The 22,038-nt window shown below is 44.6% G+C and overlaps 1 protein-coding gene across 2 annotated transcripts in view; it reads left to right on the top strand.

Moving 5' to 3' along the window:
- Window positions 1–21,772, top strand: part of DIP2B (disco interacting protein 2 homolog B) — a 260,554-nt gene extending 238,782 nt beyond the window's left edge. For both annotated transcript variants that reach the window (XM_023211143.3, XM_023211144.2), the window contains exons 30-38: window positions 112–242; window positions 3,224–3,392; window positions 4,216–4,386; window positions 6,288–6,349; window positions 7,228–7,285; window positions 9,158–9,232; window positions 11,856–12,033; window positions 13,869–13,992; window positions 17,696–21,772. In XM_023211143.3, the coding sequence (XP_023066911.2) occupies window positions 112–242; window positions 3,224–3,392; window positions 4,216–4,386; window positions 6,288–6,349; window positions 7,228–7,285; window positions 9,158–9,232; window positions 11,856–12,033; window positions 13,869–13,992; window positions 17,696–17,948 (1,221 nt within the window). In that variant the 3' untranslated portion in view covers window positions 17,949–21,772. The remainder of the gene's footprint in view (window positions 1–111; window positions 243–3,223; window positions 3,393–4,215; window positions 4,387–6,287; window positions 6,350–7,227; window positions 7,286–9,157; window positions 9,233–11,855; window positions 12,034–13,868; window positions 13,993–17,695) is intronic.
- The last annotated feature ends 266 nt before the right edge of the window (window positions 21,773–22,038 follow it).

The following is a 22,038-nucleotide window of genomic DNA, read 5'->3' on the forward strand; positions in this document are numbered from 1 at the left end:
ACATTGTTTTGAGGAGTTTAGGGAATTGAAACTCATCAAAGCTGTCGTCAGAGCTGTTTTGCTGCCTGTGGGATGACAGTTCCAGCCTGTTCCATTTTCCATACTTTGCAGATGTCCCACTCTGCAGTGAACGCTCTGTGTCGAGCCATCAAGCTCCAGTGCGAGTTGTACTCTTCTCGGCAGATTGCCATCTGCCTTGACCCTTACTGTGGACTTGGCTTCGCGCTCTGGTGTCTCTGCAGGTAGGGATGGAAAAGCCAAGAAGACAGAATGTGTGGGGGTATACTTTATGGCCATGATCATCTCATCCTTTCCTTTGCTCCCTTAATTTGGTAAAGTTTCAGTAAAATGCTAGTGTTTTCAGAATTTATGGATCTACTGTGTCTGTGAAGTTTGTTTATAAACAGTTTTGTCTGTATTCCCTTTGTTATTTTCTGTTAATTTTATTCTTCGTACAAAATGGCAGTGATCCTGTTACTTGCTCTCTTCTCCACCATGTAATCCTTGCTTTAGAAGCAAAGCCAAGTAGAACGATGATTCTCGGGTGAAATATGTCATGCTTTGACAGCCAGCATGTACCCCCTAGGCTTGGCAGGAAGGAGCACAGTGGGATGGGATGATAGCATGTGGATGGAAAGTAGCACATTTGCCCTGGCCAAGTTGCTCCTTGCAGAATACAGATCCCAGCTCCTCTCACCACTCCCCCAGAGAACCTCATCTCAGACCTGCATTTTCATCTCCTTGGTGTACATCATGAATGCTTTATAGATGCCTGTAGCTCAACATTCTCCTCCTGTTCTTTCTTTGTTAGGGTAGGATCATCCATATAGGGGCCCACACTAGAAACATGGGTCTTATCTTCAGATTCTTTATCTTCATGTCTTGTGTCTAATCAAATGTATGTCCTTTGGCTTGGTTGTTCTACACCTATATGTACATAAGAATCACCTGGGGGTCTTTTAACAAAAATTAATGGGACTCCCCAAGACTTATTAATCTTCATCTCCAGAGGTGGTGACCACACCACCAGTATTTTGAAATACAGGATTCCTGAGCCTCTAGTGATTCTGATCTGTAAACAGGTTTAGGCATAAAATCACTGCCATTTTGTATGAGCCAAGAGTTTAAGCTTTGTAGCTATAGAAGGGACATGATAGGAACCCTGTTCCTTCCTTTTTTTTTTCTAAAAAAAAAAAAAAAAAAAAACTATTGTGTTGATAGTTCTTCCTATTGATGGACTGAATATGGATATGAGGATCCATATTTCCTTTCTGTCCTTTTTTCTCTTTCTTTCTTTTTCTTTTTTTTTTTCTGTTTTTTGTTTTGTTTTGTTTTATTTTGTTTTTTCTTTTTTTTTTTGAGACGGAGTCTCGCTCTGTCGCCCAGGCTGGAGTGCAGTGGCCGGATCTCAGCTCGCTGCAAGCTCCGCCTCCTGGGTTTACACCATTCTCCTGCCTCAGCCTCCCAAGTAGCTGGGACTATAGGCGCCCGCCACTGCGCCCGGCTAATTTTTTTTGTATTTTTTAGTAGAGACGGGGTTTCACCATGTTAGCCAGGATGGTCTCGATCTCCTGACCTCATGATCCGCCCGTCTCGGCCCCCCAAAGTGCCGGGATTAGAGGCTTGAGCCACCATGCCCGGCCTGTTTTGTTTTTTTTTTTTGAGTCAGTGTCTTCCTCTGTTGCCCAGGCTGGAGTGCAGTGGTGCAGTCTCAGCTCACTGCAACCTCCACCTCCCAAGCTCACGCGATCCTTCCACCTCAGCCTCCTGAGTAGCTGGGAGTACAGGTGCACACCACCACACCTGGCTAATTTTTTAGTAGAGACAGCATTTTGCCATGTTGCCCAGGCTGGTCTCGAACTCCTGGACTCAGGCAGTCCACCTACCGTGACCTCCCAAAGTACTGGGATTACAGGTGTGAGCCACCACGCCCAGCCTCATTCCTTCTTTTTCATCCTGGACTACACTGTTGGGTTCAAGCCTGTATCACCTCTCACCTGAACTATTGCAGCCTCTCCTGTCTCTCAACTTTCAGTGGCTGGCATCACCAATCCTTACTCCATATGTCCATATTGTCAGTGTTGCCCCAACTTAAAGTTGCAATGAATGCCTGCTGGGTGAAGTCTAAACTCCTTCATATGATGGTTAAGCCCTGTCACAGTTTGGCCTTAGCCCTTCTGGCCTTACTCCTCCGTGCACCCTGTGTGCTAGGATTTCAGTTGAATACTCTCTCTCTCTCATTTTTTTTTTTTTTTTTAGGAGACAGGGTCTCAATCTGTCGCCCAGTCTGAAGTGCAGTGGCACAGTCACAGCTCACTGCAGCCTCTCGGGCTCAAATGATCCTCCCACCTCAGCCTCCCAAGTAGCTGGGACTATAGGTGTGTGCCAGCACGCCTGGCTAATTGTTAAAAAAACTTTTTTGTAGAGGCATGAGTTTTGCTTTATTACCCAGGCTGGTCTTCAACTTCTGGGCTCCAGCGATCCTCCCATCATGGCCTCCCAGAGTACTGGGATTACAGACATAAGCCACCGTGCCTGGCCACTTGAATACTAATAATATTTTTGATGGCTTCAAATATGCTGTACTTATCAGCCTTTGTATATGTTGTTCCTCTGCCTAGAACACCCTCACTACTGTCCCCACTTCTTCTGGCCACTGTCAAATTCATATTCATTCTTCAAGCTCCAGCTCAAGTGTCACCAGCTCAGTGAAGCACTACCACTCCCCCACCCTGGTTTATCGAGCTTGAATGAATTGCTGTTTATTCTGTGATCTCAATGTTCTTGATTCACATCTCATATTCAGAGCATCAATAAAATGGTTATTAACATCTTTAAAAGAAACCATAGGAATAAAATCCAGTCCACACATAAAGTTTCTGAAGAAAAAGAGGAAAAAATGCTACTCCATCAGGGTTTTAAAGATTAGTTATTAGGAATTACCTTTCCAGAATATTTAGTATCATCTTGACCATATTAATTAGCTTGAGGGCAGTTGTAAGAATGTTATGTAGACTAAAGCAACCTACCACAGTCTGCTTTATTTCATAGTTGCTCCTCTTGCGAGTTGTATAGGAACAAGACTGATTCTTAGAGCTTTACATCTCATATGTCCCTACACTGTCCTTTACACTCGGTAAATATCTGTGGAATTGGTGGGGTTCTGAACTATCAGGTGTCAAGGATGAACTGATGATTCCAGCTGTTGTCTATTTCACTGCAGTGTCTATTCAGGCCACCAGTCTGTCTTAATTCCTCCTATGGAGTTAGAGAACAACCTTTTCCTCTGGCTCGCCACGGTCAACCAGTACAAAATAAGGGACACTTTCTGCTCCTATTCAGTGATGGAGCTCTGCACCAAAGGACTTGGCAACCAAGTGGAAGTGCTAAAGGTAAGAAGCAGCTCCAGCAGGTGGCCAGTCCCAAAAGGTTTTGAAGAAACGAGCCAGGACGTAACAGGGCCAGAGCAGGGCCTAATAGACATGTTTGATTGCCTTTTTCAAGTCACTCATTTTAAAAAGGGTGTATTGTAAACCTTGGCAAGTTTCTCTCTTCCACCTTCCTAATTTAGTGCACTCTTTCACAGTTTAATATGATTCTTACTTTGTGGACAAGAAGGGGGAACTGGTTGGGAGGCTAACTGGAAAGACTTTATGTAAACATAAAAGGGAACTGTGGCTTCCAATACTTTTCCTAATAGAATTTGAAACCTCAAGATATTAAGAATTCAGAATATCCCCAAAGATAAGGGTAACTCATTCATTCATGTGTGTGTCAAATGATGATCTGACTGGCATATGAGAAAGTCAGAAAATACTGAATTTTCTTTGATAGAAAAATGTGATCTTTGGAATGCATAGAGACAAGAGATTAGATCGCCAGAGTTCTAGATTAATTTTTCTCTCAGTCCCATCAAATATGGGGACATCTAAGGTACAGAAATGAGGAGGGATAAAAAAGTACTGCTGAAGAGCCTTAGATTTTTAGAAGAAAGAGGAAAGAACTAGAGAATGAGTGAATTTACCAGCAGATAGTGATTTTAATGGGATGCCTTGGCCATTTCTTCTTTTCTGAAAGCTGCTTTTCTGTGTATGCCTGAGGTGAGAATATACAATTGCTTGGCTTTTCCTGACCAAGGAGCTAGAACAGTGGCCTTACCTGTTCAGTTATTTTATGATCCTACTGACTTAACTCCCATATAATGGTGTCTTGCAGACCAGAGGGATCAACCTCTCCTGTGTCCGGACCTGTGTGGTGGTGGCGGAGGAGCGGCCCCGCGTTGCACTCCAGCAGTCCTTCTCCAAGCTCTTCAAAGACATCGGGCTGTCCCCGCGGGCTGTCAGCACCACTTTTGGATCAAGAGTCAATGTAGCAATATGTTTACAGGTGACCCTCATGAAATCTTGTCTGCTCACAAACAGGAGAGGAATGTGGAGTATCCCAGAGCATGGGCTTTGGAGCCAGGCTGCCTGGGCTTGAGCCTCAGCCACGCTTACTTGCTTTAGAAGTTTGGGCTTTTTAATCTCCATTTCTTTGTGTCTCATTTTGCTCACCTGTAAAGTGAAGGTAGCAGTACTGTGCTTCCCCAGGCAGCTCTGCACAATCACTGAGCTACCAGCTCGGAGCTCTTGGAACAGTGCTAGCAGCGAGCGCAATGTTCATGTTTATTTGAATCGCTGTCGTGTGGTCATGATGATGAGTCACAAAGATTTGAGTCCTATTTGGATTTCACTTGTATCTGACCTGTTTTTCCTTTTTCTTTTTCTTTTTTTTATTTGAGATGGAGCCTTGCTCTGTCACCCCAGCTGGAGTGCAGTGGCGCAATCTCAGTTCACTGCAGCCTTCGCCTCCTGGGTTCAAGCGGTTCTCTCACCTCAGCCTCCCGAGTAGCTGGGGTTACAGGCATGCACCACCACGCCTGGCTATTTTTTGTATTTTTAGTAGAGACAGGGTTTCACCCTGTTGGCCAGGCTGGTCTCAAACTCCTGACCTCAAGTGATCCAGCCACCTCAGCCTCCCAAAGTGCTGGGATTACAGACATGAGCTACCGTGCCCGGTCTGACCTTCTGTTTTTCTGTCTCTATATTCTATACCATTTTTTTTTTTTTTCTGTTTCTTTTTTTTGAGACAGAGTCTCGCTCTGTCGCCCAGGCTGGAGTGCAGTGGCCGGATCTCAGCTCACTGCAAATTCCGCCTCCCGGGTTTACGCCATTCTCCTGCCTCAGCCTCCCGAGTAGCTGGGACTACAGGCGCCCGCCACCTCACCCGGCTAGTTTTTTGTATTTTTTAGTAGAGACGGGGTTTCACCATGTTAGCCAGGATGGTCTCCATCTCCTGACCTCATGATCCGCCCGTCTCGGCCTCCCAAAGTGCTGGGATTACAGGCTTGAGCCATTGCGCCCGGCCTCTTTATTTTAATTTTTTTCAAACAATAACCTTGTATTCTGTTCTCCATCCAGATGGCAACTTTGTCATGTTATTCTTGATAGGTAAATAACAGAAAAGGGACTATAACTGAGACTTAATTTTATGTATTAATAGCTAATAAAGCAAATATAGGGTCAAGTGTGTTCATGCCTGTAATCCCAGTACTTTGTGAGGCCAAGGCAGGAGGATTGCTTGAGCCCTTAAGTTTGAGACCAGCCTGGGCAACATAGTTGAGATCTCATCTCTCCCCTACCCCCACCACCCACCCGCAAAAAAAAATAGCTGGGCTTGGTGGTGCATGCCTCTAGTCCCAGCTACCTGGAAATCTGAGCAGGGGGATTGCTTGAGCCCAGGAAGTTGAGGCTGCAGTGAGCTGTGATTGTACTGCTGCACTCCAGCAGCCTGGGTGGCAGATTGAGACCCTGTCTCTTTGATAAGGCAAATATAGGCACGGACAAAAGTGAGTGAAAGAAGATACCACACATACGTGGATTATTTCAGGTCTTCTGTGACCTTCTTCTTTCAGAAGGGTCTTGATGGTTTAACCTTGAGCCCCATCATAATAGCCCTCTTGCTGTCACTGTGGCCAGTATTGGTTTTGCAAGTCCCTGGATTGCCGACCTGTCTCACCTCTGCTTTGAATCCAGGGATGAAAGCCCTCCTCAGCATGGAAACGTTTCAGTGCTGCCACAGTCCCCATGATAAGAGTGAGAGCAGTGGGCCTAGGAAGCCACTCTCCAAGGGAGGAGAGGCAAAAAGAGTGTGGATTTTTCATGTATATGGCTAAATTGTTTTCGTTTGAAAATGTGACATACAGTTTATCGAAATTCTAAACAATGCATTGATTTGTCTTTCTTTAGGGAACCTCAGGGCCTGATCCGACTACTGTGTATGTGGATCTGAAATCACTAAGACATGACAGGTACAACAGATTTATTAATGCTCCTTTCCTACTAGTTCCTAACCGTAACAAATTCGGAAGCTCAGAGCCAGCATTTTCCCTCATTCCTTTTGTTCATATCTTCCAGGAGGGGAATGGGAAGAGGGAAGGGATTTGTTTTTATCATTAATACATAAGATTTACATTTATAAGAAAGCTTTAATTCTCTCAGTTGCTCCACTGTTCTTTCATATTAACGTATAATAGTTATTGCCCATATAAAAGTATTTTGTGACATTTGACATAAATTAAACTAAAATGGATAGTCTCTTTCCTCTAAGAGTTTAAAAATAATAGGACAGATAAGATAAATGAGTCAGAGTAGGGTTTTTGAAACAATACTTTATCTGAGCCTCATGGGTAAAAGCCTGCCTCCTTAGCCCAGAAGGGAATTATAGCTGTGTCCCAAGGTGAGCACTGGCCCAGGGCTCCAAGACCTCTCTTCCCAAGCCCCACTCCCCTGGGTGTGTTATCTGGAGTGCCTCACTGCACTGACCTAGCCCACAGAAGTAGAGCATCTCTCTCATGCAGCAGTTTGAAACCTAGGAAGATTTTGCCACCCCACTGGAGATTTCACAATGTCTGGAAACATTTTGGGTTGTCATAAAAGGGGGCTTGCTACTGACATCTAGTGGGCAGAGGCCAGAGGTGTTGCTAAACACTCTACAATGCACAGAATAGCCCCTTTCAACAAAAAATTATCTGACCAAAATGTTAGTAGTGCTGAGTTTGAGAAACCCTGCTGTAGTGTGAGGAAGAGAGACAAGTTAGAGGTCGTGGGAAGGCAGCACTGAGCTGCAGGAACATGGCAACTTCTCTTCTTAAAAGCCCTATATACAGTAAATACCGTTCTTCTGCAGAGTTCGTCTTGTGGAACGTGGCGCCCCTCAGAGTTTGCTTCTCTCGGAGTCTGGAAAGGTAATTGTTCTGTTGACCATGGGGAAGGTGGGCTGTGTGGAGAAGTGGTTCAGTTTAAAGAAACCAGAAGCCATATGATATATTAGTGTCCAGGGCAAGCTTTAATTGAAATCTGGAGATAATTTCAGCTTAGCTAATACTTTCAAATTCATATGGGTACATAGATAAGAAGGATAGTAAATTTGAACTCTCTTAATTTCCATCGATTTTTAAAAGTCCAACTGATATGTTATTCGTATTGACAGACCAGCAAAATGCAGTGCTCATTGTATTGTATGAAAGGTGGATAGAAGAGCTGGTTCTATGTTTTTTTTTGTTTGTTTGTTTTTTTGGAGATGGAGTCTAACTCTGCCACCCAGGCTAGAGTGCAGTGGTGCGATCTCAGCTCACTGCAACCTCTGCCTCCCAGGTTCAAGGAGAACTTGCCTCAGCCTCCAAGTAGCTGGGGTTCCAGGCGCCTGCCCCCAGGTCCAGCTAATTTTTGTGTTTTTAGTAAAGAAGGGGTTTCACCATGTTGGCCAGGCTGGTCTTGAACTCCTGACCTCAGGTGATCACCTGCCTCAGCCTCCCGAAGTGCTGGGATTACAGGCGTGAGCCACTGTGCCCATCCCGGTTCTGTCTTACAAATGTCACAAAGAGAGGAGAGGCCGACGTGGGAGTGTGGGTTAAAGTCAGGGAAGACACACATGCATTTAAAGTTGAAAATAAAAATGAGGATGAGATTAAAGATATTTGAGAGAGTTAACATCTGTGGGAGTAAGATTTCTTAGATTAGAATGAGGCTATAAAACGTCAAAAGAGAGATTTAGTGAGAAGCAGTTTACTAAGAATGATAGGAAACCCACATACATTGTCAAGACAAGTGGGAATTTCTCTGCCCTTTGACGAGATAATGATGATACCTCAGAATCCTGTCTAGTAATTCTGAAGGGCAGAGAAAAAATCGTGAAGGGGAAAAAAGAATCCCTGCCAAACCTACTTGGTGGTGTATCTCCCCATGGGGCGCTTACTCCAGTCTCACTCTGCATTTGCATCTGCCGGGGTGGGGTTTTGGCTGATTTTGTCACTGCCTTGTCACATCTTCACTTGCCTCAGCAGCCAAGCACACCTCATGAGCATTAGCCCGTGCCCGCCCTGGACTAAGGGAACTGTCTCGTCTCTTCCTTGAGGTTTTAGATGTTTGCACCCAGATAATGATTGAGGGTTTCTTGAGTAACCTCATACTTTAAAAACCCAAGATAAAAAGGGAGTTCGAAGGGGGCAGAATATGGGTAACCAGAGAGGCCCTTCTTTTGTTAGAATGGCTGAGCCATTCCCTCAGCCAGTATATGTGTCTTCCTTTTCCTTCCTATGGAAGATCCTGGGGTCATGGATAGCCTTCTGTCCTGCAAAGCTGCTGCTGTCCTCTCTCACTCTTCACGTTCCTCCAACTCTAGCACCAGCTGGAGTCTGGAGTAGAGTCACTCAGGCTGTCCCTGCCTGCTGCCCTTTCTGTTTTAAAGGGTTTCACTGCCATCATTCCAGTGAATGAGAAAGAGCATGAAAAAGGAAAGGTTATGCTACAAATTCTACTGTGAAGGTCCCGATCTGCAGTTTCTCATCCCTTTGAAGAGATGGCAAACTGGCTCCCATTTTATTTTTGAGGCTGAGTTTTATTAGACCTTTGGTCTTCAGTGAACTAGGAAGGTTCAGTGAGAGCAAAACACAAGGTCTCTGCCATGGTCCCCTCAGGGTAGCTGCTGTGATACCATTGCAGCTGGCTCCCGCCCTGTGTGCCTCACCCACCTCTCCGGCAGGTAACTAACTGTGTGTTTCCTGGAGGTCATTAGATTTCACTGAACCCAATCTTTGTATTTTCCCTTTGATTCTTAGATTTTACCTGGAGTGAAAGTGGTTATTGTTAATCCTGAGACCAAAGGGCCGGTTGGAGACTCTCACCTTGGAGAGGTTTGTAATAATTTTCATTTTTACTCTGAAAAGTCAGCAGTAAAAATCTCTAGGGTTCACATTTTAGAAATCAGTAAAACTGTGGCTTTAGCTTTCCCCTGTTGTGAACGGAGTTAATTTTTTTCTGTAAGGCATGAGACTGAAACTGACAGAAGAGGGAGATTGAAACTGGGATCCAGGGAAGATTTAGGCACCCAAACTGGAAATAGTGCCAGATTTGTCCACTGACATGCCCTTAGCTAGAAAGGAAAGTGAGCAAATCCTACATGTTCCCATCTATTAAGGTATGAAACTGAAAGGAGTCACATATTTACAAATGTTTAAGGTCAGTCAGATGTTATATTGTATTCTAAAATGTATCCATGTTTGCATTAAAAAAAATATAGGCCCAGCCCTTTAACAAAAATATTTACATATAAATACATATTACTTATATATAAGTATATAAAAATTAACTATATAAAATAGTTAATTTTTCTTCCCCCAAATCTTTGTTTTTGTTTTTTTGAGACAGAGTCTCACTCTGTCGCCCAGGCTGGGCTCACTGCAACCTCCGCCTCCTGGGTTCAAGTGATTCTTGTGCCTCATCCTTCCAAGTAGCTGGGACTGCAGGCACGTGCCACCATGTCTGGCTAACTTTTTGTATTTTTAGTAGATAGGGTTTTACTATGTTGCCCAGGCTGGTTTTGAACTCATGAGCTCAGATGATCCGCCCACCTCAGCCTCCCAAAATACTAGGATTACAGGCATGAGCCCCCATGCCCAGCCTCCCCAAATCTTTGAAGGATGCTGGTATTTCATTACGTAGCTGAATGGGAGGAGTACTGTAAGTGCAGGAGCCAGATGACCTGGGCTCTGCCACTTACAAGCTTCTCAGTATTAGACAGGTTAATCTCTCGGGGCCTCAGTTTCCTCATCCATAAATAATAATAGCACTGGCAGCCAGGCACAGTGGCTCATGCCTGTAATCCCAGCACTTTGGGAGGCCGAGGCGGGCAGACCACGAGGTCAAGAAATCAAGACCATCCTGGCCAACATGAGGAAACCCCATCTCTACTAAAAATACAAAAATTAGCTGGATGTGGTGGCGTGTGCCCATAGTCCCAGCTACTCAGGAGGCTGAGGCTTGAACCGGGGAAGCGGAGGTTGCAGTGAGTCGAGACTGCACCACTGCACTCCAGCCTGGCAACAGAGCAAGACTCTCAAAAATAATAATAATAGTAAAAATAATAATAATAATAATAGCACCATCCAGGGTGCAGTGGCTCATGCCTGTAATCCCAACACTTTGGGAGGCTAAAGCAGAAGTTTGAGGCCACTCTACTTTGAGGCCAGGAGTTTGAGGCCAGCTGGGCAGCATAGCAAAGACCTTATCTCTACTTCAAAAAAAATTTTTTGTCCGGGCCCGGTGGCTCAAGCCTGTAATCCCAGCACTTTGGGGAGCTAAGACGGGCGGATCATGCGGTCAGAAGATCGAGACCATCCTGGCTAACACGGTGAAACCCCGTCTCTACTAAAAAATACAACAACAACAAAAAAAAACTAGCTGGGCGAGGTGGCGGGCGCCTGTAGTCCCAGCTACTCGGGAGGCTGAGGCAGGAGAATGGCGTAAACCCGGGAGGCGGAGCTTGCAGTGAGCCGAGATCGTGCCACTGCACTCCAGCCTGGGCGACAGAACGAGACTCCGTCTCAAAAAAAAAAAATTTTTTTTTTTTTCTGAGACAGGGTATTGCTCTGTCGCCCAGGCTGTAACGCAGTGGTGCCATCTTGGCTCCCTGCAACCTCCGTCTCCCTGGTTCAAGTAATTCTCCTGCCTCAGCCTCCTGTGTAGCTGGGATTACAGGCGTACACCACCATGCCTGGCTAATTTTGTATTTTTAGTAGAAATGGGGTTTCACCATGTTGGCCAGGCTGGTCTTGAACTCCTGACCTCAAGTGATCCACCCACCTTGGCCTCCCAAAGTGTTGGGATTACAAGTGTGAGCCACCACGCCCAGCCTATTTTAAAAAGTTTTAAATGTTAATAGTAGCACCTACCTCACCTCCTGAGTAGAATCATTATACAATTAAATGTATTAACGCCTGTATCTGTAATGTACATGGAACAGTGTTTGTCACATAATGATTCTCAGTAACATTATTGTTAGCTATTGCTGTTTATATTGTAAACTCAGACACCCCCTGGTGTTTCCCCGTGGGCTTCCACAGTTACCCCGGAAGCACAGAAATGATCCCTGATGTGTTCGTGGGACTCTGGAGGAGGGTGAGAAATGAGCCAGGGAGGCAGGGTAGCCTTGTGGGTGAGAGCACAGCCTCAGGAGCCACAAGAGCATGGGTGCCAGTCTCCTCATTTCTGCATGTTAGGTGAATTAGTTAACTCCTTGTTTTTTCATCCGTAAAATGGGAACAACATTGTGTGAACTATGTTGTCATGTCATATATATCTGGATGGATGGAGGTTAGGTACATGATGAGCACCTGGTAAATGTCAGCTGCCTTTATTGATGCAGTTGTGTTGTTGTTAATATAAAAATGAGATTTAAAAAATCAAATAACCTGATCCAAGAGAATTAATATGGTTGTGTGTCCCCAGTGAGTTGTGACCAAAGCACTTTTCTTGTAGATTTGGGTGAACAGTCCCCATACAGCCAGTGGCTACTACACCATCTATGATAGTGAGACTCTTCAAGCTGATCATTTCAACACTCGCCTCAGCTTTGGAGATGCGGCTCAGACACTCTGGGCTCGGACAGGGTACCTTGGTTTTGTCCGCCGGACCGAGCTCACAGCGGCCACTGGAGGTACTTGTGCAACTACTCCTCCCCATTGACCCTGCTTTGTGTTTCTGCAGCACTAGCTGACCTCCTTCAGCCTGCCTTGGATTGTGGAGTGTGTGTATCTAGTTACTCCCTTCTGTGACTCTTAAACCCATAAGTGACTTTCTCTTCATTTGGAGTCACGCTTTGCCCCCTGAAGAGTGTCTAAGAGATGAGCGCTTGGGGCGAGCCCAGGAGCATCCCGAGCTGTGAGTCAGAGAGATGTGCCTGATGGCGAGTGAGCGTCCCCGGCTAAACACAGACTTTCAGTCCCTGCGGGGCTGATTCCCCACCCGGGACAAGCATTACATCTTGTATCTCTTCTACCCTGCACACCACTTGGGGAGCAGGAGGAACGGCCCTGTTCCCTGAGAGGGGCGTCAGTTCCAAGGAGCCATCTTGCTGAGGTACCGCAGTGCCTCGGTGTCTTGCATTGGACACAGCCTGCTTCCTGGCCAAGCCTCCGGTATAAGGATTCCCTCCCGTCACCCTCTGCCCAGTTGATTGTCATGGCTTCACTGCCGCCCGCCGTCACCCTTTCTTCCAGACTGGCACTTACAGCCATTTAAAAATACCCCACACTGACTGTATCCTGCACTTGAAGAAGTGATATATATATATAACCTGCTGGATTTTAAAGGCCTAAATTCTCCATAGTTCCATACTGACCAGCGTCCATAGTTCCCCAGATTTCATGGAGAGGCAGGGGCAACCCAGTGGAGCAGAGGGTGGCATCCCTGCCTGGTGCCCTGGTTTTGAGCCCACCTCTGCGTTTGCTGGGTGACCTTGAGCAATCACTTAACCTCTGTTTCCTACTTAGAAAATGGGGATGACTATGTTTCTTGCCTCATGGAAATGATGTGAGATTAAAGGACGTGATGCATTTAGATGCCAAGAACGGTGCCTGGCACACAGGAAGCACCCATTAGTCTTTCACTGCTGTGTTTCTGTTTTTGTCATCAGTCTTCATGAGCTCACCAGGTGATGGGAGCCTCTGCTGGACCTCCTGATCCTTTTCACTCCAACAGCTTAAATCACTTTGTTTTGCTGAATTTTTCAGAAATCTGCCTTTTTCCAGAAATTACTGCAAAGTCATCTTCCTTCTGTATCCTAGCTGGATTACAAGCCTGTTAGAAATGAGGACTAGTTTCCCCTATGTTCTACAACCCTCATCTTTGTATCTGTATTCCATGAAGCTACCTAGAAAGAATGACACTCGTTCATCTCCTCTCCCTCTCAACTCCTCTCTTTCCTCCTCCCCTCCCTTCTGGCTGAGTCCTGTTTGTCCTTAAAAGCTCAGCTCTGCCCTCAGCTTTTCCAGTAGCCTTCCTTGACCCTTTGAGCTGGACTCAGTGATGTCCTCTGCCCCTCCGAAACTCATGCACACTCCTGTCACTGGGCTTGCTACATTACAACGGAATGCCTCTTTGTGTATCTTTTCCCCCTGCCTCAACTGTAAGGATCTTCAGCGCAGGAATTGGGTTTTGTCAGCTTTGTCTCCCCAGCACATAACACAGTTCCTAACATGTAGTAATAATAATAATAATAGCTAATTTCTGGTATCATTTACAATATACCACATACCATATTAACTACTGTGCATGGATTGACTCACAGATCCTCACAGCAGCCATTGATTATTATTCCCATCTCACAGAGAGGCAGTAGGATTCAGAGCCTTAAGGAATTTGCCCAGAGTTGCACAGCTGGTAGGGGCAGAGCCAGGTGACAGGCAGTCTGACCCCTGTGCTCTGGACTCCAGTGTTACGTTACACTCAGTATATGTCCGAGCCACATTTCTCTCTTTTTCTTTCTGTCAGAGCGTCATGATGCATTGTATGTGGTGGGAGCGCTGGATGAAACACTGGAGCTGAGAGGATTACGATACCACCCGATTGATATTGAGACCTCGGTGTCCCGGATCCACAGAAGCATTGCTGAATGGTAACTCCCCCAGGATACACTGTGCTTCCCACTTCAGCTTTAGTCATAATCTCAACTCATCTAATTAATTGGTCATTGGGACCACATACCTACCTTGAAACATAGAGCTCCACGGGAGGAGTAAGGAAATAGACTGATTCTTGTCTTGGGTGTGCAATCTGCTGTGGCCAACAAGGCCTATCCACAGGAGCCAGATGAGGCCGTGAGGCCCCTAGGGAATACTCTGATACCTTCTGTGGAATGCTGGAACTGAGTCCTTTTTTAGTGATAGACTCTCATAGTGGGAAGGGACTAAAAGATCATTGATCTCTTGGAAGTCAGCGTAATATGGTGGAAAGAACCAGCTTAAAGACTCTTCTCATCTGTAAAACACTCCCTCTGCTACTTCCTAATTATCAGAAGCATCAAATGAGAATGTGCTTTGTAAACTATTAAGTGGTAAGCAGATGAAAAGGGTAGTTGATATTATCACATCCAGTTTCCTGCTCTTTGTAGGAATTTTACATTTTACCTGATAAAGGATCATCCAACCATGTATTGACTTAAAATCTGTAAAATTAAAACTGTGGTTTGGCCAGGCGTGGTGGCTCACATCTGTAATCCCAGAACTTTGGGAGGCCAAGGCGGGTGGATCACTTAAGCCCAGGAATTCAAGACCATAGTGGGCAACATGGTAAAACGCCATCTCTACAAAAAGAATTTTTAAATTAGCCAGGTGTAGTGGCATGCCTGTAGTCCCAGCTATCCAGGAGGCTGAGGTGGGAGGATCACTTTAGCCTGGGAGGTTGAGGCTACAGTGAGCCAAGATTGTGCCACTGCACTCCAGCCCTGGTGACAGACTGAGACTGTCTCAAAAAAATAACAACAGGCCGGGCGCAGTGGCTCAAGCCTGTAATCCCAGCACTTTGGGAGGCCGAGATGGGCGGATCACGAGGTCAGGAGATCGAGACCATCCTGACTAATACAGTGAAACCCCGTCTCTACTAAAAAATACAAAAAAAAACTAGCCGGGCGACGAGGCAGGCGCCTGTAGTCCCAGCTACTCGGGAGGCTGAGGCAGGAGAATGGCGTAAACCTGGGAGGCGGAGCTTGCAGTGAGCTGAGATCCGGCCACTGCACTCCAGCCTGGGCGGCAGAGCAAGACTCCATCTCAAAAAAAAAAACAACAACAACAACAAAATCTCTGTAGTGTTTACCTACTGGCTTTCATTCTGGGTTCTTAACCAATACAGAATCTGTTTGGTTTGTTTTCTGCGTATTTTAGTGAATGTGTCCCCACTTTTCCCCATGCTAAACAGCCACAGTTCTTTCGATGGTTGCTCATGCTTTCCAGATACTTCTTTGTCTAAAGATGCTCTTGTTGGCCGGAAGTGGTGGCTCAGACCTATAATCCCAGCACTTTGGGAGGCTGAGGTGGGTGGATCACCTGAGGTCAGGAGTTCAAGACCAGCCTGACCAACATGGCAAAACCCCGTCTCTACTGAAAATACAAAAATTAGCTGGGTGCAGTGGCAGGTGCCTGTAATCCTAGCTGCTCGGGAGGCTGAGGCAGGAGAATTGCTTGAACCTAGGAGGCGGAGGTTGCAGTGGGACAAGATTGTGCCACTACACTCCAGCCTGGGCAACAGAGCGAAACTCTCTGTCTCAAAAAAAAAAAAAAAAAAAAGATGCTCTTGTCTTCATCGGAGTCTCTCCCTAGACCTGAACAAGATTCTGACCAAGACAAGAACATCGTTAGACGTGTGGAAAGCATCCAGAGAAGCTGGGTGCCGTGGTTACTTTGTCATTTTAGACATTTGACTCTTAATAGAACCAGATATTATGTAATTGTATACTTTTGTGGGGGTTTTTTGTTTTTGTTTTGTTTTGTTTTGTTTTTTGAGACAGAATTTCGCTCTTGTTGCCCAGGCTGGAGTACAATGGCGTGATCTTGGCTCACTGCATCCTCCGCCTCCCAGGTTCAAGGGATTCTCCTGCCTCAGCTTCCCTAGTAGCTGGGATTACGGGTGTGTGCCACCACGCCCGGATAATTTTGTATTTTTAATAGAGAGGGAGTTTCTCCATGTTGGTCAGGCTGGTCTTGAACTCCTGACCTCCGGTGATCCGCCCACCTGGGCCTCCCAAAGTGCTGGGATTACAGGCATGAGTCACCGCACCTGGCCGATATTGTGTACTTTTTTAATTATTGGAATTTGTTTTGTTTGTTTGTTTTTTTGTGAGACAGAGTCTCGCTCTGTCACCCAGGCTGGAGAGCAGTGGTGCGATCCCGGCTCACTACAACCTCTGCCTCCCGGGTTCAAGCGATTCTCCTGCCTCAGCCTCCCGGGTAGCTGGGACTACAGGCGCACACCATCATGCCCGGCTAATTTTTGTATTTTTAGTAGAGACGGGATTTCACCATATTGGCCAGGCTGGTCTCAAACTCCTGACCTCATGATCCGCCCACCTCGGTCTCCCAAAGTGCTGGGATTATAGGCGTGAGCCATCGCGCCCAGCTGGAATCTGTTTTTAAAGCAGTTTAGGCCTGCATATCAAGTCAGGCCCACCTTCTAACCCAGTAACTCCACCCGGTGGAAGGTGGCTTATGGTCCTTTTACACAATAGAAGACACTTGCACGTGGGGCACTGATAACTCATGTGAGTCAGACAGACTCTATTCCTGTTGGGTTTAAGAATACTGCTTAGGGTGGTCTGAAGGTAGTGAGTTAATTCAATTGATTGTTCATGGTCAATTACAAACCAGTCAGACTCTTTCGTTCTACTCTTTTCCTCTTTCTCACTACTGCACTTGACTAGTCTAAAAAGAACAGAAGAATATTATATTAGTCAAAGCTCTTATGGGGCAAATAACAGGCTCCCTTCAAAAAAGCTTAAGTGAAAGAATACCTGGCTATCTCAGAAGTGCCAAAAAAAACTAACTCTGGGTCTCAGGAAAGGTAGAAACAAGGGAATGGTAAGGCCGTCAGGAACCACTGTCCCCTTACTTTCTAGAGCCATATGGGCATTCCCTTCTTTCTTTTTTGCCTCCCTGAAGAGGGATTCTCTCTGCTCCATGTTCCTGGCTACCCCAGAATATTCAAATCCATGTCATTGGTTCAAATGACCAGCTAACAACTTTTTTTTTTCTTTTTTTGAGACGGAGTCTCATTCTGTTGCCCAGGCTGGAGTACAGTGGCTCACACTTGGCTCACTGCAACCTCCACCTCCTGGGTTCAAATTATTCTCCTCCCGCAGCCTCCTGAGTAGCTGGGACTAGAGGTGCCCACCACCACACCTGGCTAATGTTTGTATTTTAGTAGAGACGGGATTTCGCCATGTTGGCCAGGCTGGTCTCGAACTCCTGACCTCAGGTGATCTGCCCGTCTCGGCCTTCCAAAGTACTGGGATTATAGACGTGAGCCACCATGCCTGGCCTGACGACTTTAAATTACACTTTCAAACTCCCAGGAGATTCTGGACGACTCAGCTGTGTTCACAGGGGCAAGATGTCTCTCATATATCTATATATATATTCATTATATAATTTTTCCCTCGGTCTTATCAGATGAAGTTAAAAGGTGTCATATATCGTAGACATGACTGCTGACCTTCTGGTTGGGATCGAGGGGAGAAGGCGGGGAAATGGGCTAAGTCTGGGACAGATGCTATAAAAAATAACTGAAAAATGTAGTGACAAGTTAACGAACTGTCATTGAAATTTCAGTGCCGTGTTCACGTGGACCAACTTGCTTGTGGTGGTTGTGGAACTGTGTGGCTCTGAACAGGAAGCCCTAGATCTGGTCCCGTTAGTGACCAACGTGGTCCTGGAAGAGCATTACCTCATCGTTGGCGTCGTGGTTGTGGTGGACCCAGGCGTCATCCCGATCAACTCCAGAGGAGAGAAGCAGAGGATGCACCTCCGTGACAGCTTCCTAGCTGACCAGTTAGACCCCATCTACGTGGCTTATAACATGTAACCAGCTTTGTGGGGACTGCAGGGGGCCATTCTGAAGACTCACAAAGACAGAAGACCTCTGGCTAGGAGCAGGCTTTCAAACGATGTGAAATAAGCTGAGATGGCTACATGATATTCTTCATCTCATCCTGTGGGATTCTGCAATCATAAAACACACAGGAAAGGGGAATTCTGTGCAGGCAAATGAAAAAAATGTTAACATTTGGTAGACGTGCTTTGATATAGCGTGAGCAGCACGTTACTAAAGCAATTACATGCATGTTGCATTTTTTTCATCTGTTGTACATACTTGTATTTTTATCTAATGCCGTTTTAGAATTTTCTAAGAGAATTTAATGAATTCACATGAAAGGGGTAGTCTGAGTGACACAGTTCCCCACTCCGTACTGTATTTTGCCATTCTGCCGTAGCTAGATGTTCTGTGGGGTTTGTTAACATGGAACTACTCAGCTTTCTTTCAGTCAACCCGTAAGCAAATCAGATAACCCACTGACTATGAGAATTACTTTATATAGATAATTATTGACTATAAAACATTTTGACCAGTGTCTTACAACATGTACATAAGAATACACATAATTCAGCTAGAGATTTGAAGAAGTGGCTTGTATAGTTATAACAACCACAGTAGAAACATTTCTACTTTGAGAGAATTTCAATATTCTCTTAATGTTGTCTAATTGATTAGGTAACTAAAAAGTGCAAATTGTTGGCAGGTTTTGCTGCACATTGTTCTTTGTCTTTGTTGGCTGGTATATTTTATAAACTAGAGCTGCCTATGTTTGCTTTTAAAGCTTGCATTCCCGGAATCAGCTTAGGCAGGCTTCTATGAATTCAGCTTGTTTCTAAAAGCTGGAAATCTCAGTTTAAAAATAAAAATGTTAACACAAAGCTAAGATTCATCAGAGCCCACCCTATTCTAAGGAACCACGATAACTTACTCTGGCCCCAGTTTTAAAACGATCTTTCAGATTTAGAGTGACTATGTAAGAATTTAGGATTTCCTCTTTTCCAGGCCCATTGTAAACTGTGTCTACAGTTTATCCACATAACTTCTCTTTTCTGAAAACTGAGGAGTGTCCTCTGTTCTTCCAGTTCATGAGGGCAGGGGGTTTAAAACAAGAATGATAGGCCAGGAAGGCAGTGGGGATCCACCGTCACATGGAACTGTAAGGCCATATAACTACACAAAACTGACCAATCTGGGTTGCCAAAGCAGCCAGGCTTATGCTGAAACCGGGGAAGTCTGACGTATGCAGGAAATTCTTTTGAAATAACTGTGGTGCCCAGGCCAAGCAGAATGAGACAGGACTGAGTTTGGCCTCTGACTCGGTTTCCTTTCTTTGGTCTGATACTTCATGTATTTGAATATAGTTAAATCTTATTATTTTTTTCTTAACAGAAATATTTTTAAAAACGAAAAAGTACTCAAAAGTGAAAAGAGTTAACTTGTTAAAGCAGAATGGTTCTCTTTGACCCACTCTGGTCTATTGTGTAAATATTTAGACTATTTTAATAATACATATTATTTACCCCACTGTAACATCATGTAAACTAAGTATGTTTTTAAACAATTTTTAAGACTTGTAATTACCCTGAAAATAAGGTTTATAATGCAAAGACCAGCTCCTTTGCGGTGGCACTGCTCTGGGGCTGCCATTACACGGCCTTCTGACTAAAAGCCACTTTGTGACTCCCTTCACGTAATCCTCTTTTCCTCCCCACTTCTCCACAGAGGGCAGAGCTCAGGACGTTTGCCAGTTCCAGATCTCTTTTTCAGCATTTCGATGGAATTAATTTACACATGATGAGGGAAGTCCTAGGATGGACAGGAAAAAAAGCACTTACATTGGGGCACACAGGAAATCCCAGTGTCTAGAGATGGTTTGGTTTGCAGAGAACACAGCCTGATACTTGGAAAGTAATTTTCTTAAAACCATTTTTAATGATTCACTAAACAAAGCAGGGGATCCTGAAGCTAATATAAATAAGTCTAGCTCTATAATCCCCAAGTTCTAAAAGTTATGGTTAGATGCTATTCTGTGGGTTGCTTTGATAATTCTTACTAACACAGATTAGGGTATAGGCATCTAGAGATGCATGGTCCACTGTAAATACTATAATGAGAGCCACATCTGTAATTAAATTTTTCTAGTAACCACATTTTTTAAAAGTAAAAAGAAACCCATGGTATTGATTTAAATATATTTTATTTAACCCAATAGCTTGAAAACACTATCATTTCAACATAGGATCAATATAAAAATTATTAATGAGGTATTTTACTTTTTTTCATATTAGGCCTTTGAAATTCAGTGTGCATTAAACACATCTCAGTCCAAACCATCGCCATATTTCAAGTCTTTGTAGCCAAATGTGACTAGTGGCTACCATATTAGACAGTGCAGATGTATACTCATTCCTTCAAATACATTACTCCGTTAATCTCAAAGTGTGGCCAACTCCCAGTTACTTAAGAGGCTGATTATCTAGTTTTGTAGTTCCTCAGGCCTCTAATTTATTTTTTGCTTTCTGCTTTATTGATCTTTTGCATGTCCCCCAAAGCCAGAATCTGCTCATGGAGGAAGGAAGGCTAAGAACTGTCCTTGAGGAACTTCATCAGTAACTCTGGGAAAGCATCCTGTGGAGGGAGAGGAGAGCCCAGTCATTTGCTTAGATGATGTTTGTGGGATCACCTGCAGATTTAAAATCTACTGTGCCACAGACTCGAGTAAGAAAATGTTCTCTTGATGACATAGTGCTCCTACTCTATCCACATTAAGTAGCACCTTTGTGGTGGAACTGATTCTTAAGGCAGGCCTGAAAGGCCATTGCTAATAGAAACACAGCCTTTCCAATCCTCTGGAACATATTCTGTCTGGGTTTTTAATGTCTGTGGAAAAAAACTAAACAAGCCCCTGTCTCAGTTAAGAGAAATCTCTTGGTCTGAAGGTTTCTGAACCTCTTTCTAGTTCTCAGCGGAAGTAACTGAAGCAGAACAGGAAGGGGCTGCCTCAGGAAAATTCCTAGGCCCTAGGAGTTCACTGAGACCCTGGGAAGGACCAGCATGCTAATCAGCATCAGTGAATCCACAGTCTTTACTTCCTGCCTCACAAAGGGCCAGGTCTCCCCAGTGCCAGGTCCTTTCCTCATGAAGTTGTGTTGCCTCAGGCTGTTTAGGGACCATTGCCTGTCTTGGTCACTTGAGTCTGTCTCCTTACTTTAGTCCCTGGGCAATGCTTGCTTAATGCTTTTGTTGACTCAACAAGGGCCTGAGACCTTAGGTTTTCTATTAAGGCCTCTGCCCCAGGCATGGTGCTCTATATCTTGGCCAAATAAATTACTTTCCTTGAATATCCAGGAATCTTTTAGACTAAAGCAATGAGGAGTTATCACCTCATCCTCAAACTCCAACAAGATCTATGCCTTAGTGTTGTTTTTGTTGTCTGCTTTGATTTAAAAGCAACAGTATTTGGAGCAAGAAGCTGCACTACTCCAAATACACAATAGGCCTTTTCTTTATCATTCATACAACATTTCTGGTTTAGGTGTATGTAGATGGGCTATGTTACTTGTCCAGAGAAAGAGACTGTAAAGATACAAGAATAATTTTTTAGTCCTAAATGCTGTTTTGTTTACTTTCTGTCAAGATATTTACCCGTGTCAAATTCAAACTACAGTACTGTGTAATTATGTATAAAGTTTTTTTATTTATTTGAAGTTAGACTAGATATACATTTTTAAATTTAACATCTGGCTGGACAGTGTTCTATTAACTCATTGAATGTGTTTCCTTTGTCTTGTGTTAATAAATATTGATGCCTGCTTCTGTTTAATCCTTCACACATTGGGTGGAGGCTAAGGAATTGATAGATTTTAAATGTAACTTTAGATGGTGAGACCCATTGATAGCTGGGGTGGTCTAAGGAAAGTGAGCACAGAGATCCAGAGTCAGTGCTATTAAAGGATACTAGGTCAGGGAATCAGGGTGTCACTTTGAAAACTAAGGAGCCTGTTGTCAGGACTTTTCAAGGTAATAATTATAGTTTAGTCTTCCTCCCACCCATGTAGTATTTGGTAGTTGTTTTATT

Source organism: Piliocolobus tephrosceles, chromosome 10 (assembly GCF_002776525.5).
Source record: "Piliocolobus tephrosceles isolate RC106 chromosome 10, ASM277652v3, whole genome shotgun sequence".
In the NCBI taxonomy this organism is placed as follows: Eukaryota; Metazoa; Chordata; class Mammalia; order Primates; family Cercopithecidae; genus Piliocolobus; species Piliocolobus tephrosceles.